The sequence below is a fragment of the Homalodisca vitripennis genome, chromosome 6, assembly GCF_021130785.1.
Source record: "Homalodisca vitripennis isolate AUS2020 chromosome 6, UT_GWSS_2.1, whole genome shotgun sequence".
NCBI lineage: Eukaryota > Metazoa > Arthropoda > Insecta > Hemiptera > Cicadellidae > Homalodisca > Homalodisca vitripennis.
The window spans coordinates 21,374,999-21,392,479 of NC_060212.1; the positions used below are offsets into that span (position 1 = coordinate 21,374,999).

At 32.0% G+C, this 17,481-nt stretch overlaps 1 protein-coding gene across 1 annotated transcript in view; it reads right to left on the bottom strand.

Moving 5' to 3' along the window:
• Positions 1 to 3,786: 3,786 nt before the first annotated feature.
• LOC124364154 (apolipoprotein D-like) overlaps positions 3,787 to 17,481 on the bottom strand; it is a 30,002-nt gene continuing 16,307 nt past the window's right edge. Inside the window, exons 2-6 of the mRNA XM_046819401.1 lie at positions 10,603 to 10,723; positions 9,083 to 9,216; positions 6,802 to 6,893; positions 5,469 to 5,570; positions 3,787 to 4,240 (exon numbers count right to left, since the gene is read on the bottom strand). Of these exons, the coding sequence (XP_046675357.1) occupies positions 4,092 to 4,240; positions 5,469 to 5,570; positions 6,802 to 6,893; positions 9,083 to 9,216; positions 10,603 to 10,723 (598 nt within the window). The 3' untranslated portion in view covers positions 3,787 to 4,091. The remainder of the gene's footprint in view (positions 4,241 to 5,468; positions 5,571 to 6,801; positions 6,894 to 9,082; positions 9,217 to 10,602; positions 10,724 to 17,481) is intronic.

Genomic DNA, 17,481 nt, shown 5'->3' on the forward strand with positions numbered 1-17,481 from the left:
CAGTACAGCAGTTTATTCGTATTTCATTTTGTAGAGATATAGAGTCTTAACTCGCTTCATACCAGGGGGGTTTCCACGGTTGCAGTGGGATCTCAACGCGTACGTTAAGTGGTTTAATTTATCACTGGCTTTGGCTTTGTTATCTTCATTACACCACTATCAATCATTGTATCTGATAGAGAAAAATGAAATCCTAATAGTTTTGCTAAGAGCTAATCTAGAGAACCGCTGGACTAATTCGGCAAAATATATTTGTAAAATATTTTTTTAAACTTGAGATAGTTTTATATCAAGAGAAAGATCGGTAAGTGTCCCGTAATATTTTATAATTCTGGAAAAAACTGTAATATTTATATTAAATAGTCCCAATTTAACTGTTACCAACACTTTTCGTTGAAGTTCACAAAGAGGTTGAATCCTTTGTTTGCATTTAAATATATAGAACTATGCTTGATCAGTAGTGTAATGGAGCGAGCAAAGTTAATATCTAAATGTTACTCCATATTTTGCCATTGACGAATTTAAAACAACTCATTCATTGAAAATACTAATTAAAGGGGATCGGTAAACAAAAATGTTTAAAATCTATTTGAATTTTGTATTAGAAATTATCCTTTAAAATAGTAGCTTTATTTTGATATAATTTTTATGGTAAAACTTCATCGGGAAGTACTTTATATATGTTTTCAAAGATAACATATCATTCCAAAAAGTAAACTGGCACTGGAATAGTGTGGAAGAATTCATTATAGTACACTCTACAGTTTTTTGTTTCCATAAGTTGGTAGTTTACTTAGATGCTTTGACAGTCGAAACAGATGATAGACAGAAAAATTGTTTTAGTTTCTGTCGAGAGTATTGTTTATTTGTACGGTGTTATCCGGAAGCTACTATTTTTTACAGTTTTTTTCACCAAGGACCTTAAGAAATAAAATTAGTAGGAATTACAGACTGTGTTTGACTCAATATGAAAACTGAATATCATTTTGACGATCTGTTTTTGTTTTCTGCCTATCGAAGGAAGCCATGCCGGCGACAAGATGGCTACTCTGTTCCTATCTACTATTTGTTATAGGCTATACATATGTATGCATTATAAATATAACTAGTTCGTAGTCGACATTTACCTGCGCTCATGTGATCTGAGCTTGAACTATCTCGAGACCTTTTTTCTGTTTTCGGCAGCAGTGAGGGGAGGCGCTACCGAAGCCCGCACTGATGGCCGGGGACATTTCCGATCGGTATACTTTCTATACCACAGATCAAGTACCGGATCACCCTACGTGATTTGAGGTTGGAAAATTTGGACGACTGTGGCGTGATCTGAGGTCGAGAAAGTACAGATCGGAAATGCCAGGCTTCTGCCGTACTTCTGCCGATAAAAGGAAAACATCCCTCGAGATAGTACCCTAATTACGGATGGACATGCACCGTCATAAGTATTGTCTATTAGGAAATCAAGTTTCATACAAATTTTAAATCGTACGGTTTTAATCTTTCTCGAGATATCTTAGAGGTAGCTATGATATATCTATTGCGATATCACTATTGTAGCGTCACCTTTCTTATAGCGCTACATACACAATTTCAAGACACTATCGTATTTCTTTAGACTCCTTGCGTTAATATGACATCCAATGTTCAAATCTATGCATAAATGAATTGTCTGTATGTAATTTATAGAATCGTAAACTATTTGACCGATCATTATGAAAATTTTTATGTATATGTATTTTATCACGGAGGTTTATCTGCTATGCTTGTATATGTAAAGTTTTAAAAGCTCCTGCACATTATGAACTGCAATTACGAGGCAGTTACTTATATTAAATAGACAAACACTATTTGAAGGCGCTAAGTTATGATGTATACTTGTTTTAAAATACATTTCTGGTTAACTTAAAGCTTTAATGTTAGACCACTTTATAATAAGGTACATGTACGTGTACAATTGCTATAAACATACACTATTGACATATATCCAGGATCATAGCAACAAGGCAAACTCTACATCGCCATTGGAAATATAATTCACTTAAACCGGAAGTGCGCTCGTATACGAGCAAAGCTTAACAAAAAGTGGGCGAAGCCACGTTAATAATTATTATAAATTTATTTACACTGCGATTTTTTTGTTGTAACTATGGTGAAAAAATATTCTCTGACAATCAGCCAAATTCTTTAAAGTGACATGCACCATCGCAAATCCTGCTATATAAATTAAGCTTCCTCCAATATTTTAAACCAAAGGATCAGTTATTTCCAGACGTATCAGGCCTACAAACATACAAAAAAATAGGCAGACAAAAATGCAATTCGTTCCAGCCCATCAAAACAAATGCTTCACTAGCGCTCAGCCAATTATATATTGCTATAAAATATGTAATTTATATAACAAGAGATAGATTCCAATAATTATTAAACACGCTTTAACCCACAACGTTGAGAACAAGCAATGGTAAAAGCTAGTTAATATACAAATAAATAGGCAGACAAACATTCAATTCGTTCCAACCCATCAAATCAAACACTTCGCTAACGCTCAGCCAATTAGATATTGCTATAAAATATGTGATTTCTATAACAAGAGATAGATTCCAATAATTATTAAACACACGTTCACCAACAACTTTGAGAACAAGCAATGGTAAAAGTTAGTTCTGCATAAAGATAATCCACCGATACTTGGCATACACATAAATTGTATTAATATATGGATCATCCAATTATAGAATCTTGTAGAGCATTGATAACACTGCAAGCAGGTTGACGCAGACATCTGACATTTGACAGTCTGCAGAGTTAATCAGATATCACCGCACAATCACCCCCTGTTCTTCCCCCCGACCACCCACCACCTTACACTATACACCTTACACAAACCACCTTCCATGTGTGGATACGTGACAATGTTACCAAGCGCTTTGTATTCATGGCAGCATCTGATTATAGCTTATTGTTTTCCCTGTGTTCTCCAGATCGTATCGTTCGTGGCAAACAGTTTAGATATCCTTTGTTAAATGCAAACAGGTGATAAGCAAAATAATTTACTCACTGAATTACTTGTATTTTTAAATTACCTATTATTTTATTCAATGCTGATTCTTGATAGCTTGAACTTTCATGATTTTCTTGCTTATCCAAACGTATTTTAAATAATAAAATATATTCTTTAGTATAAAGGAAACAGGATTTATCCGGACATTCGTCATCGTTCAGTGAAAAAAATCAGCACATTGCAAAATGGTTCGGTTTGGTATGATTTGTTTATTTCAACGTAGTTTGTAATTATTTATTAGATTAGTTATTTACCTGAAGAAGAGATCAGATTGCAGATTTCGAAACGTAGTGTTACTGATTTTTTGTTTCACTGAACGATGGCAAATGTCCGAAAGAAATCCTGTTTCCTTCACAATCCTTTCATCGTCAAAAATAAACTTCTTTATTGTAATTTCAAATTTGAGTGAAATGAATTCCTCGAATTTCAATCTCTCCTGATTTTTTATAAAATGCGTACTTCACTCCAGAAGTATGTGCAACACTCGATTTTAGGTAAGATCTTCATGTGACGACTTTGAAATCATTAAATCAGTTTCAAAATTACCCCATGCCAACTCAAGAGTTTAAAACATATAAAAAAATTCAATTATTTAATAACGTTATTTGAGCTCATAAAGGGGGTTTTTAACGTCATGTTGTTTATACTCCTAACCTCCTTTAAAACTATTTAATTGAATACTAATAATTATAAACACTTTTATTATACAGGTTTAAAAATAAACAAACTTGACAGTAACAATATAATAAATTTATTTTTCTTGTTACACGATGAATAGTATTAATTCAAAACATACCAAATAAATATACCAAAGCTATCAAAATCAGTTATAAAAGTACCTTACCGGCGTCTATATCTTTTCTGTAAGATATTGTAATTATTACATTTGGAACATCGTGTAACAGAGAATAACGTCAAGTACTACATTTTTTTAAGGATGTGATTATTTATCCATAGTACAATGTTTAAATATTAAATATATCAGTCATAATTTTATGAAGTGTGAAAACTATGGTTTCTTAATACAGCTCCCTTAAATATCACAATTTAACTGATCGATTTGCTTGAAGGTCGAAGGACGGATATTGTTACTTTCCAAGACAGCATTAACCAAGGCTTCGTACTGAGGCCTCTGCCCTGTGCCGTCTAGATCTTGTTCCCTACTGAGTAACCAACAGGAATCTGAAAAAAACATATAAGTTCAGTTTATAATACATAGTATTCTTCATTCACTGTGTTGTTTTCATATACTTTTATTGAGCATTTTATCACTTGAAAATTGTTTCATAGTTAATTTTCGCTTCTTAATTAATTAGTTCCTTATGAATTTTTTTATATATAAACCAAAAACTTTAGTATTCTCTAGGTAATTTTCCCAGAATTAAACTCAGTGTACATCTGGATTCAAGCAATAAACAAGGTTTGGTTTGAAAAATTGGATTTCAATTAAACTATCAACTAAAAGGATTATAAGAAAGTGAGATGTCTATAATGCCACATTGTTTTGTTTGTAATAGAAATAATTTTGTTTTTGGTGCGTGTAATCTACTTCCGGTATAAGAGAAAGAGTTAAAACTCCCTAATGGGCTCATGTAAAATAAAAACGATTGGATTGTGTTTTCCTTCATATAAATATTTTGTGTTCTTCACTGTAGCTTGGAAAAGAATGACTCGATGAGACATGTTAGCCTATTCCTGTTTATCCTTAAGTCATAGTAAAAATGCCATATTACTATTTCAAGGCAGGCAACTGTTTCAAGAACTCTCATAGGTTTTTTTTATTAAGGTCCGATTCAAGTGATCAGATAATATTCCCACGTCATCTACAAGTGATACGTATAATAGCGCCGTCTTTGTTGAAAAAGTTAAATATAACGTTCAAGCCCTATGTACTTAACATTTTCTAAAATTGGCGGATAAAGGATGTTTTAATTTAAACTTCAAATGATCTTATCTGGATATACTCTTTTCTCAACAGTGATATCAATAAAAGTTCGTTGGCGAATTTTTAAAAGTGTCATGGATGATCTTTTATACGAGCTTTGTAGATTCCCCAGCACCAAATGAAGAACGATGAAGACCAGACAGAGAACGCTCAGTCCATAACTGTAACCAGCTATAAAAAACCCCTAGTTGTTTCCCTTGTCACATTAACACATGTAGCTCCTTCAAATAGAAGCACGTAAAATAATACAGTGATACAAACTATGCCAACGTCACTTTACCAAACCTAAAACTATAATTAATAAGGGTGGGTAGGGGGAAACCTGAGTTATCGTTTTAATGAATGCTGTAACTGATAATGTATCAATCCTAAATCCGTCTTCCACAGGTTCTTTACTTCATTTAATTAAAAGTGTATTATTCTATGATAAGTTATTGATACACTGTATGTTTATTTAATACTCACAGTAATGGAAGAAGTACAAGAAGTTTTTACAGCTGTATACAACAGAGTAGGTGTTGTAGTCTGTTCCCAAGACCCAGTATGGAATCGTCACATCTCCCCAAACTTAAAAAAACATACAACAGATTTTTACCGAAAATAATACCAGTGCACAATAATTATAAAAAATCTTGTTAACAGTTAGTTGTATCAAAACTAATACTTTTTATAGTAAAACATTCACGGAACAGACTCCAAACTGGTGATGCCTCGCTTGTGCCATTTTGTTTACACTGCAGCTACTTACCGATTCTATAAGTATATTGTATTTTTGTGTGTAGGTCTATACAAGCGTAAAATATAAATATCACAGACTAATATAGCCATAGACGTATCCAGGAAGCTTGCGTTTTGGTGTGAGATTAGCCGCACAGTGGCAGTGGTCAGGTCAGGGGAAAGAGCAAGCGGGTGAGTGCCGAGCAGTGGTGGGGATACTGGGAGAAAGCGGCGGTATATTACCCCACCCTGCGTGAACTAAAAGCACCCAGTGTCTTTTTGTAAGCGGTTTACCTACAGTACGTTAAATTTAGAGGGAATTTGTTGCTCACTTATTCATTTGCTCATAATGTCAATATCGCTAGCATATAACGTCGCAAAATAGTTCTTTCCGTTCATAGGGAAGTTCTTTTTGTTCACAGGGAAGTTCTTTCCGTTCATAGGGAAGTTCTTTCCGTTGTAGGGACAATCTACCAAACAAATAAACTGACATGAAACTCCAACCATGGCTCTGAAATAGTAAATTGAAAGGGGACATTTCTATTTCGTACTTATCAGGTTCTTCAAGAAAATTCATCAATTCTTTTTTTTAATGTGCATTGACCATGGATGAGTTGAAAGGTTTCGAACATTTGACATCGTTGTGTTACAAAAAGTAAAAAGTAAAAACACTTCGTAACTAACTAAATTTGAATCTATCCTCTTCTTCATGTGAAAAAGACCGTGATGCATCTAAAAAATTATTTCAAATTAAATGTTCAAATTAAATGCATGTCACAATAAATGCCGACACTGATTTTCTCCGATTTCGTTTGTGTGTGTGGGATGTATGTATGAGCTCTTGCTTATGTGCTTTGAATTCGTGATGTTTATTTATAGCGGCAAGCCATTGCCTCATTTGTAGATTTTAAGTTTTCTTGTGATGGAGTCGTTTGAACTAATGTATGGCAAATATCTGAAATTCTATTTTCCTTTCAAAATTAACCGGTTACAAACTTATACTGTCCCTTTCCTCATCATTAAATATTACTGGAAATATATCAGGTACATAATAGCTATTACGCAGGTTTAGAAAACTTACAATTTAGATCGTATGTGATTTTAAATTTTCCTTCTTGTTTAGTTCTGTCATTTTCCATAAGAGTTGCATTCAGAGTAACCCACTTGTTCGACCTGAAATGAATAGAATATGAGCATAGAACGTACACAAAGTTTTCAAAAAAGTAAAATATAGTTTACAACAACTTAGTTTATTAAATTTAGTTCACACAAACATTATTTATAACTTACAGGGAAGTAGTAATAAGGTAAAAAGAAATAAAATTATTTTATGTATTAATGATATTTTATAAAATCAAGAATCAAAACTTGATTCAATGTTAAGTAGCAAAACACTAGCATGTTTAACTTATACAACCAAAGAGGACCTTAGAGTAACTTTCAGGAGTTCCCTCCTTCTGTATTATTAGAACTATAGACACACATGAGTTAAACCAATAGAATACTGGCATGTTTATCTATACAACCTGAGACAACTATAATCTGCCAAGAACTTTCAGAAGTTTCCTCCTGCCCCACGTTGCAACCATGGACACATATGAATGCAAGCAATGGAATACTAACATTTTTAACTCATTATAACCTAGAAAACTACAAGCCACGCCAGCAACTTAGAAGAGGTCCCTCCTGCAGCACCAATATTGCAACCATGGATACATATTATTTCAAGCAATAGAATTCTAACATTTTTAACCTATACCTACCCAGAGAACTACAAGCCACGCCAGCAACTTACAAGAGGTCCCTCCTGCAGCACCAATATTGCAACCATGGATACATATTATTTCAAGCAATAGAATTCTAACATTTTTAACCTATACCTACCCAGAGAACTACAAGCCACGCCAGCAACTTACAAGAGGTCCCTCCTGCTGCACCAATATTGCAACCATGGATACATATTATTTCAAGCAATAGAATTCAAACATTTTTAACCTATACCTACCCAGAGAACTACAAGCCACGCCAGCAACTTACAAGAGGTCCCTCCTGCTGCACCAATATTGCAACCATGGATACATATTATTTCAAGCAATAGAATTCTAACATTTTTAACCTATACCTACCCAGAGAACTACAAGCCACGCCAGCAACTTACAAGAGGCCCCTCCTGCTGCATCAATATTGCAACCATGGATACATATTATTTCAAGCAATAGAATTCTAACATTTTTAACCTATACCTACCCAGAGAACTACAAGCCATGCCAGCAACTTACAAGAGGTCCCTCCTGCAGCACCAATATTGCAACCATGGATACATATTATTTCAAGCAATAGAATTCTAACATTTTTAACCTATACCTACCCAGAGAACTACAAGCCACGCCAGCAACTTACAAGAGGTCCCTCCTGCTGCACCAATATTGCAACCATGGATACATATTATTTCAAGCAATAGAATTCAAACATTTTTAACCTATACCTACCCAGAGAACTACAAGCCACGCCAGCAACTTACAAGAGGTCCCTCCTGCTGCACCAATATTGCAACCATGGATACATATTATTTCAAGCAATAGAATTCTAACATTTTTAACCTATACCTACCCAGAGAACTACAAGCCACGCCAGCAACTTACAAGAGGCCCCTCCTGCTGCATCAATATTGCAACCATGGATACATATTATTTCAAGCAATAGAATTCTACCATTTTTAACCTATACCTACCCAGAGAACTACAAGCTACGCCAGCAACTTACAAGAGGTCCATCCTGCTGCACCAATATTGCAACCATGGATACATATTATTTCAAGCAATAGAATTCTAACATTTTTAACCTATACCTACCCAGAGAACTACAAGCCACGCCAGCAACTTACAAGAGGTCCCTCCTGCTGCACCAATATTGCAACCATGGATACATATTATTTCAAGCAATAGAATTCTAACATTTTTAACCTATACCTACCCAGAGAACTACAAGCCACGCCAGCAACTTACAAGAGGTCCCTCCTGCTGCACCAATATTGCAACCATGGATACATATTAGTTCAAGCAATAGAATTCTAACATTTTTAACCTATACCTACCCAGAGAGCTACAAGCCACGCCAGCAACTTTCAGGAGGTCCCTCCTGCTGCATTATTGGAACCATAGACACATATTAATCAAAGTAACAGAATAGTAGCATGTTTACATTGAGTTGACAGGGCACTAGCATGGTTAATATCACAGAATCATTTAGTTTTTGCAATTAATCTCTGTTCATTGTTCATTCTGTAAATACAACATTTTATTAAGGTAACATTCACTATATATTTTTATAAGTCGAGTTTAATGATTGAAAATAATACTTACGATGATATCTGTTTACTGTACATGTTGACAATGTGTCTGTCGTAATCATAGTTATAGACTGCCTTACTGCATCTTCCCTCACCTTGAACCCAGTCTATTTTGTATCCAGCCTGTGTGTACCAAATGCCCATATACTGCAAAAAAAACCAAGTAATTTTGTAATTAAATTGAAAATTGCTAACTATGCTAACCACCAGTCGCTGAAGGTATTAAACAACTAAATGAAAAAAAGGTTAAATCTCAGTTGAATTCCAATTTGCTGCCAATGGCATTTTACCCTCTTGACGAGATTATGGTGATTCGCTGTGACGGTTAAGAGCAGAATCATTCACGGACCTGTAAGATTGAAGTTTGAATGATTTCGGGTATGAATGTTTTGGTTGGATTTAGGACGATTGCAATACAGTTTTTATATTGCCTCTTCACATTTAACGATTGTTATTAATATTATATTTATTAACAACATTTATTACCAATGAAGGCACAATAAGGTTACTGTGCTACGTATAATTAAAATAAAGGTTTCAGATATTGATTGTGCCACAATATATAAATAAAATAATAATAATAATAATAGGCCTGCATGGCTCAGATTTAATCGGTTTATGCTGCTTTCCGTAAATTATGTATTAAGAGAATTTGCTACTGAAAAGGGCGATTTTTTTATTAAGTGAATAAATTCGTTACAGTATTTTTTTTTCTTATTAGAATATAGTGTAAAAAATACAAAAATATTAATTTTGGCGAGTTTGAATGAGAAAATGATCTACCACCCGGAATAAAACAAAATAAATCTATATCTTTATTTATTTATTTTATTAATGATGCCTATTTTCAGTATAGAGTTCTTTATTCATGTCGCATTAAAATATAAATAGTGCAAAAAATCAAATAAATATCTACATATATATGGCGTGTGCTTGTTTCCAAGTTGCAATATTTTGCCTACGTTACTTCGCTCTAACCATAATTAGTTATTTAGTAAATAGAATAAAAAATAATCATACAATCAGCAGCACAAAATAATTTCACCCTATTTCTCGGCTAAGTCAAATTATCTGATCAACTGACTGTCAAAACCTGTTGTCATGTCACTTTTTTAAACATTCGATTTGAGTAAAAATGTATTATAAAAATTCGTAATTATGAAAATGAGGAATTTTAATAGTAAATATCTATAAATAAATATGACATAGTGTCATACTAACCTATAAAACAAAATTTGAAAGGATACAATATGACCTAATAGACAAATTGAGCACAACAATTTTTTTGATGCCCGTGATTTTTATGCCCATTTTTAGTAGCGAAACCCTTAAACGTCTGAAATGGAACCCTTTAAAAGGGCATAGGCAGTGATCTAAATATACCGAACCTTTCATTCGTATGATTAGTGTGGTAAACGAGATCATAAATCTTGAATTTATTGAATTTTTACAAACTAATAATTACATGGGCCTTATATATCTAATTTTCTTTTATTATCACTATAACACAATACAGTAAAATGTATTACTTACACTCAAAATTTGAAATCCGTCTTCCTCTTGAAGCTGTGGACATCTCCACAAATGAGGCAAACTAAAGAACGCTTGGGCCTCGAAGACCAAGGCAATTAGAACGGCACCCAATAGATATCTTCTGAAACGTTATGAACATTGTTTACTCAGACTACTTTTATATCTCAAAATGCCTGTTCCATGGTTTATAATTTTTGAGAGTCAATACCCGCAAGGATTAATTCGTAAAATTTCGCTAAGTTAGAGTTAGCACAGATTCAAATTCCGTCTATTACCGTAGCACTTAGGAGCAATAGGTCCAGGAGACAAACTTTATTTTAATCCCATAAAGGTTGGGACACACATAACCGCACCGTGCCCGACACGTGAGTCGGCCGATTGTCGGTGCGGGCTCGGCTCGGTTACCGTGAGGCCACACATGTCCGTATGCAGTCCGAGCGCAACAATCTCACTGTTTGTACTAGAGCATGTTTCTTTTCAATTCGAAGTGACATATACTTAAAAAATATTCGGAAGATTAAGTATTGCTTGAGAAAATTGTTAATATCATTGTTGTTATTTTTATTAATCGCTGTGATGAATGAAACATTGTAATGCTACAGTAAAGCTTTGTACAATCAGCTAGTATGTAAAATTTGTAAATATCATTATCTTGGTTATATTTTTTATCCCTATAATTCTTGTTCATTGTGTTTCATTGCAACGAATTTCGGTCAAATACACTATAAACAGTATATTTAGTGTTTTTTGTATTAAACCCAAGAGCTATAGTGTGATGCCAGAGAGTTTGCCATGTTGCAAGCCCTTTTATAATAATTTGTAAAACATAGTAAATATTTGTAAAATATATACTGGAGAACTTACAAAAAACAGATTTTACAAAATGTTTTTCTTTTATAGCTCCGAGGACAAATAATTTATTGCCAGAATTAGTCAAAAATAGTAGAAACATAAATATATTCTCTAAAAAAATTAGAGTATGGTTGATCGGTCAAAATGATATTGAGTATTTGTTTAAGATAATACATTAGTGTATGGTTAGTCTTGTCTGCTAAGTTATAATAATATTTAAATAGACACGTTAGAGCATTATAAAATAATTATTTATAATATAATATTTAATGTTACATGTGTAAAGCCTAATATTTGAATTGTAAATCATGCATAAATCCTTTTTGTTTAATACAGCACACTAGTTATACTAAATTTAAACTTTGAAACGTAAGAGTACATTATTTACTACATAAGCTAAAATAACTCATTTTTATCATTTCATTCTTGCTCGATTCCGCTATTTTTATTTTTTACCCTTTTTGTATATAGTATCCCCAACACAGGCACAGCCTCTTATGGGGTACCTAAATTTCCCTTATTTTGTAAATCTATTGGCCTAATTATTAGTTTAAAAAAAAGAAAGACAAATCTAAAAGGATGTAACCTACTTTTTATATTTTATTACTCTAAGTACATAAATTAGAAATAAAGTAATTAGAAAACATTTTTTGTATTTGTTATTTACTGCTATACGTTATGTCATAGTATTATTTATTATTAAGCACTGGCAATAAAATTTATTTGTAATATTCAGTTTGTTATTATGGGGAACTAATGATTTATTATTATTATTTATTTTTAACATGGGGTTTTCTTGCTTGAAAATCTTATTGTAAATAAAATATTTTTATTTTTACTTTATTGAAGTGAAAAGAATAAAAATAAAAATGTCATAGAAACATTCTAAATATGACCCTTACAAAATACCGGAATAAATGTATCAAGTAACTTCAATACATCAAAGAAAAATAGATTTTCGCGCAAATAATTACATGCTTGTTATTTTTTAATTAATGAGAAATATTTATAGGTTTTTCGTGATTCGAATTTAGTTGTTTAAAATCACTTAAGGTACAACATGGTTTTCAAATTTGTTGTAATAAGAAAATATGCACAATAAGAAAATATGACTAGTTTACTCTAAGGTAAGAAAATGTAATACTTTTAATAATAAATATGATTTTGTACGCGAACACAGGATGTAGAGTTAGTAGGCTATACTAAATAATTCACTAAAATAGAACGTGTAGACTACTTAAATAGTTTTAAAAAGAAGAACGCAACAGTAAACAACATATGATGCCGCTCGTAGACCGCACCGTGCCCGTCAAAATTCAAACTAAACATATCGCATCGGTGACGGTGCGGGCGCGGTGCGGCCACGACGGTCTGGTGTCGGTGCGGACATGTGTGGACTTGCAGGTTGAAAACTGCGCTGCAATTCTTTCACCGTATGACGGCCAGCATACGGCCGACTGACGTGTCGGGCGCGGTGCGGGTATGTGTGTCCCAACCTTAAGAACAATGTTAACTCTTAGCATTATATATACTGATTCTAAAAAATGTAGGCTCGAATGGAAGTGTGAAACCAAATTTTTTTTTTTTAATATGTGCTGAATACAGTACAATTTGCTACACAATTCATGTAATTATCAACTTTAAACAAATAAATTATTATTATTTACTCATATATATATATATATATATATATATATATATATATATATATATATATATATATATATATAAGTAGATATGAATATGCCGGTTCTAGACCACTTTTGGGACAGTCAGAAAATCAATGTAAAATACTGTCCATTGAACCATAAACAAATCTAATAAAATCTAACAGGAAAGCACGAATGTTAAATAACCGAATCTTTAGCTGTTTTACTGTTCAATGTTTGCTTCTACATTTATAAGCTGTTTTAATGAAAAAATCAAAAAATCTTAATAAAAAATCTTTATTCTACAAAGTTAATTGTAACACAGTCTTTATCTTTAATAGTCTTCTTTCCAGTAACAACGAAGTGTAATTTATCATGTTTATTCAATTCTTTAATCTTTTTCTCATCCAAAACAGTCAAAAATCTGTTCGGCAAGTGTACTTTACAATCTTCCAACTCGGCAATTATTGTAAACCCGAATTTATCTTTCATTTTCTCCAAATTCAAGATTCTATGTTTCTTCCTTTCTTCCAATTCATTTAACTTCTTATACTCTTTAAACTTACATTCTCCAATATCATTTAACTCTTTCAAGAACTCCATTTAAATAGAAAAAATTTAAAGACGGAAAAAATGAAATTTGCTAATAATCACTCGAGAAGTCGGGGAGAATGTGAGTAAAACCGCATTCTTTTCACGAGGTTCTTCATTTACTTTCTCCAAATGTACTATAAAATCATCAAAGATTTCAGGCTTAAAATCGTAGACAAATTCAACATCCAGATAATGAAAAAATACAGGTAATATCTTTTCATAATAAACGTGTGTATCGATACCTACAAACCTAATGTATTCTTTGAAAAGGAAAATAATTTTGTCAATGGTTCCAAGAGATAAGTAAAAATTTTTATTCTGTTTTCTAAATTCTGTAACAAATTTTGTTTGCTTCTTGTCTCCATATTGCAATTTTGTAAGCAGATTATTCAAATGTGTTAGTTTATTTCGAAATTTCTTAGGTTTAGGTCTTTCATACAAAATTAAATTACAATCTCTACAAACTAAATATTTTTTATCAATAATTTCTCCTCTATTATAACACTTGTAACAGTTGGCATTATACTCTTCCATTTATACAAAAAGATTTTTTGTTATAAATGGAGATTATGGAACTAACTCTGCCGAGAAACAAATTTTTCAGCGCAAATGTTTATGTTTACATTTCTACAACAGAGATAAATATAAATAATTTCATTCTATTGTACAACTATTTAGGATATTTTGTCTATGATTACAAAGATTATTACGGAAGAAATCGAGATTTTTCAGTGGCGAAAGAGTATATTTTTGAAGTATTAGAAGGAATGAAAGAGAATAACATGAATTTAATCAATTATTGTTAAAGACATACAAAATGAGTGTTGTTAGTGTGCGTGTTTTTGCGATATCTACTTAACTTCTAAGAAATTGGGAATGGGATAAGAAGAAAGGTATCATATGTTTTATTTCAATCAACTCTAGATTTGTGACGTCTGCTGAGAGCGTTTGTACCACTAACGCTTGACCTTGCTTTGCGCACGCCGTGTGTGGTACAAGGACAGTAGTGACACCAAACAATGACCTTGCTTTGCACACGCCGTGTGCGACAATGAAATCACTGTAAAAACACTTAATTCTGTATTACAAATGAACACTATTTTCACACAATGTTTTTATCACAGTTTAGAATGTCTACACAAATTCAACACACAATCTTCTTGTAATGTCTTTCTTCGAGAATATAATAGAAACTTATTAAATATGAAGGACAACGCCCAGTGGAACACTTCACTTCACTTTTAACAAGAAACACAGATCTTCACAGCAATCTTCTTACTTTATAAAGTCCATATCTTCTTTCTTCAACTTGCAAATACATTAGAATCTTCTAAATAATGATATATCTTGTTAAATTTCGTTAAAATAGAGGAGGATCACACATGGCTAGCTATACGTGGCCAACGCCCAGCAAGAGATGAAGACGAGATGTAGTGTTACCAACATGTTAAAATGAAATGTCTCAATTCCCTAGAACTGTTATAGTTTCCAATGTATATTAAATAAGTATATATCAATATTTCTTTCAAACCTTGTTGTTCAAAAACCACTCAACCGATTTTAATGAAATTTGGTACACATATAGTAAATAATTAACTCTTTCGACTTAACTTATCCATAAGGGTGAAATCATCCCCTATTTCTTAATATTCATAAAAAAATATAAAAAAATTATCAGACAAATCTGAAACTTCAAAAACAAGCGAGTTCTACTTAAAATTTCATGAAAATAACAAAATGTTCAAAATCTACCCCAATCATCCCTTATATTTAAACTCTTATATCTAGAGAACTATTGGAGCTTTTCTGATGAAATTTGGTATATAGGTTCAGTAAATATTAAAGTATTTTGTAAAATCATCACTTCCGGTCCATGACCTTGAAATAGTTTTTTCCTAATATCATCACTATTTTTCAAAGTTTTTTACTGCAATTTAAAATGAATACTTTTATCAATGTCTTTAACAATTCTGTAAAGTTTTAAAACTATCCGACGAATAATAGTGAAAATAACGCGATTTTTACTGAATTTCTCTAATATCGTTCTTAATCACATCATAGGCTAAAAATTTCTCAGAAACCACAACCACATAACATGTCGAGTTTGTAACAGCTTTTTGAAAATCCATATTGATAATTATATCGTTCTTTGAACCAGAAATATTTGTCAAACTCTTTGTTGTATCAATGACATAAACAGGTCTATTCGCTAAAAATTCTTTAGGATTGTAATACATTTCCTTATTATTACAGTAAACTTTCTTAAAATCTTGATACATCTGATACATGATTCTGAAAAGACCTCCTGAAATGTTTAAATTTTGTAATTCATCTGGATAATAAGAACCGTTCAATTTTACTCTGATATTTTTTACATCCAAACTATCAAACTTTGAAGGATTTTTTTCTTGATTATTCTGTCTATCTGTTTGAAAACCTATAATAACGAACTTGGGATTGAAGATATTTCTATAAATGTTTGTAATATCGAACGAATAAGTTGTTCCGGAAATACCTTTTTGTTCAATACATTGCCAATCTAGAAAATTAAACATAATGTTTTGACTTTTTGTAATTTCATCAATCAATCTAATTTTACTCGTGGTTTTATAATCAATCATTGGAACTCTAATAAAAAAATCTGTAATTGTTATTTTTCCATCAACAGGCATAACATTTCCAGTTGCAGTCTTCAGAATCACATCATCGTCTTCTGCTCTTATAAAACTTAGATAAAATCCTCCTTTATAGATCGGAATAGTAACATTTTCAAAAAATCCTAATCCAAAATGAGATAAATTTCCAGCTGCTTCAAAAACACCAAATTTAAAATCTGATTCAAAGCCATTAGAAGTTTGAGGAATAACATCACTTTTTGAATACGAAATAGTTCCTTTAATTGTGCTTAATTGGCCACAGTTTTCGACTTCTTCTATCAATTTATTGTGTTTTCTTACTTCAATCTTAGAAAATAAAAACGGTATAAAATTATCGATTAATCTAACATTATCAGTTCCAAGATATGCTTGACCATCTTGTTTTGTTAAAGTTCCAGAAATATAAAACTGGAAGTTAGACGAGCAAAAGTTATCTCCAAAATCAATATTAAACTCAGTTCTTTTATTCGGTTCATTCAAATGTTGTTTACTAATTGGATAGAAATTTTTAAACTCCGCCCTTTCAATATCACTAGCATATTTTCTGTAGTCCGCCATTTAATAAGAGAAAATTTAGAAATTTTAAACATCATGTATAAGAAAGATATCATTTTTTCATCGATCTAATGTACGTTTTTATAAGAAAAGATATAAATTTTAGTAAAATAATTAAAAAGATTAGAGTCATTTTAATGATCTACTTCGTCATATTCAGGATTTTCTTCCTTAAATTTTGCGATCTCGGTCACATATTTCAATAAAATTTGCACAGGATAGTAACCGCTATCTATAATATTGTTCCAATCAACTGTATCTTTATTTTCATCCAAAAACTTTATACTCAAGTGTTGATAGAGACAAAGAACAGACATATGATCTTTTAATTGATAATGTATATTTTCTTGAATGAACTCTGGGGACAGAGTTTGATATTTTGCAATGTTATACCAATTCAATTTGTTTACGTATAATCTCATCATATCTTCGGATAATTCATATTTTTGAGAAATGTCATCCCAATGTTCTTTTTTCAAATCTCTTTCGTGTTGCATGATAAAAAGATCGAAAGCACTGTAATGTCCCGCCATCTCTATTTATTAAGAAAAAATTTCAAGTTTTTATAAATT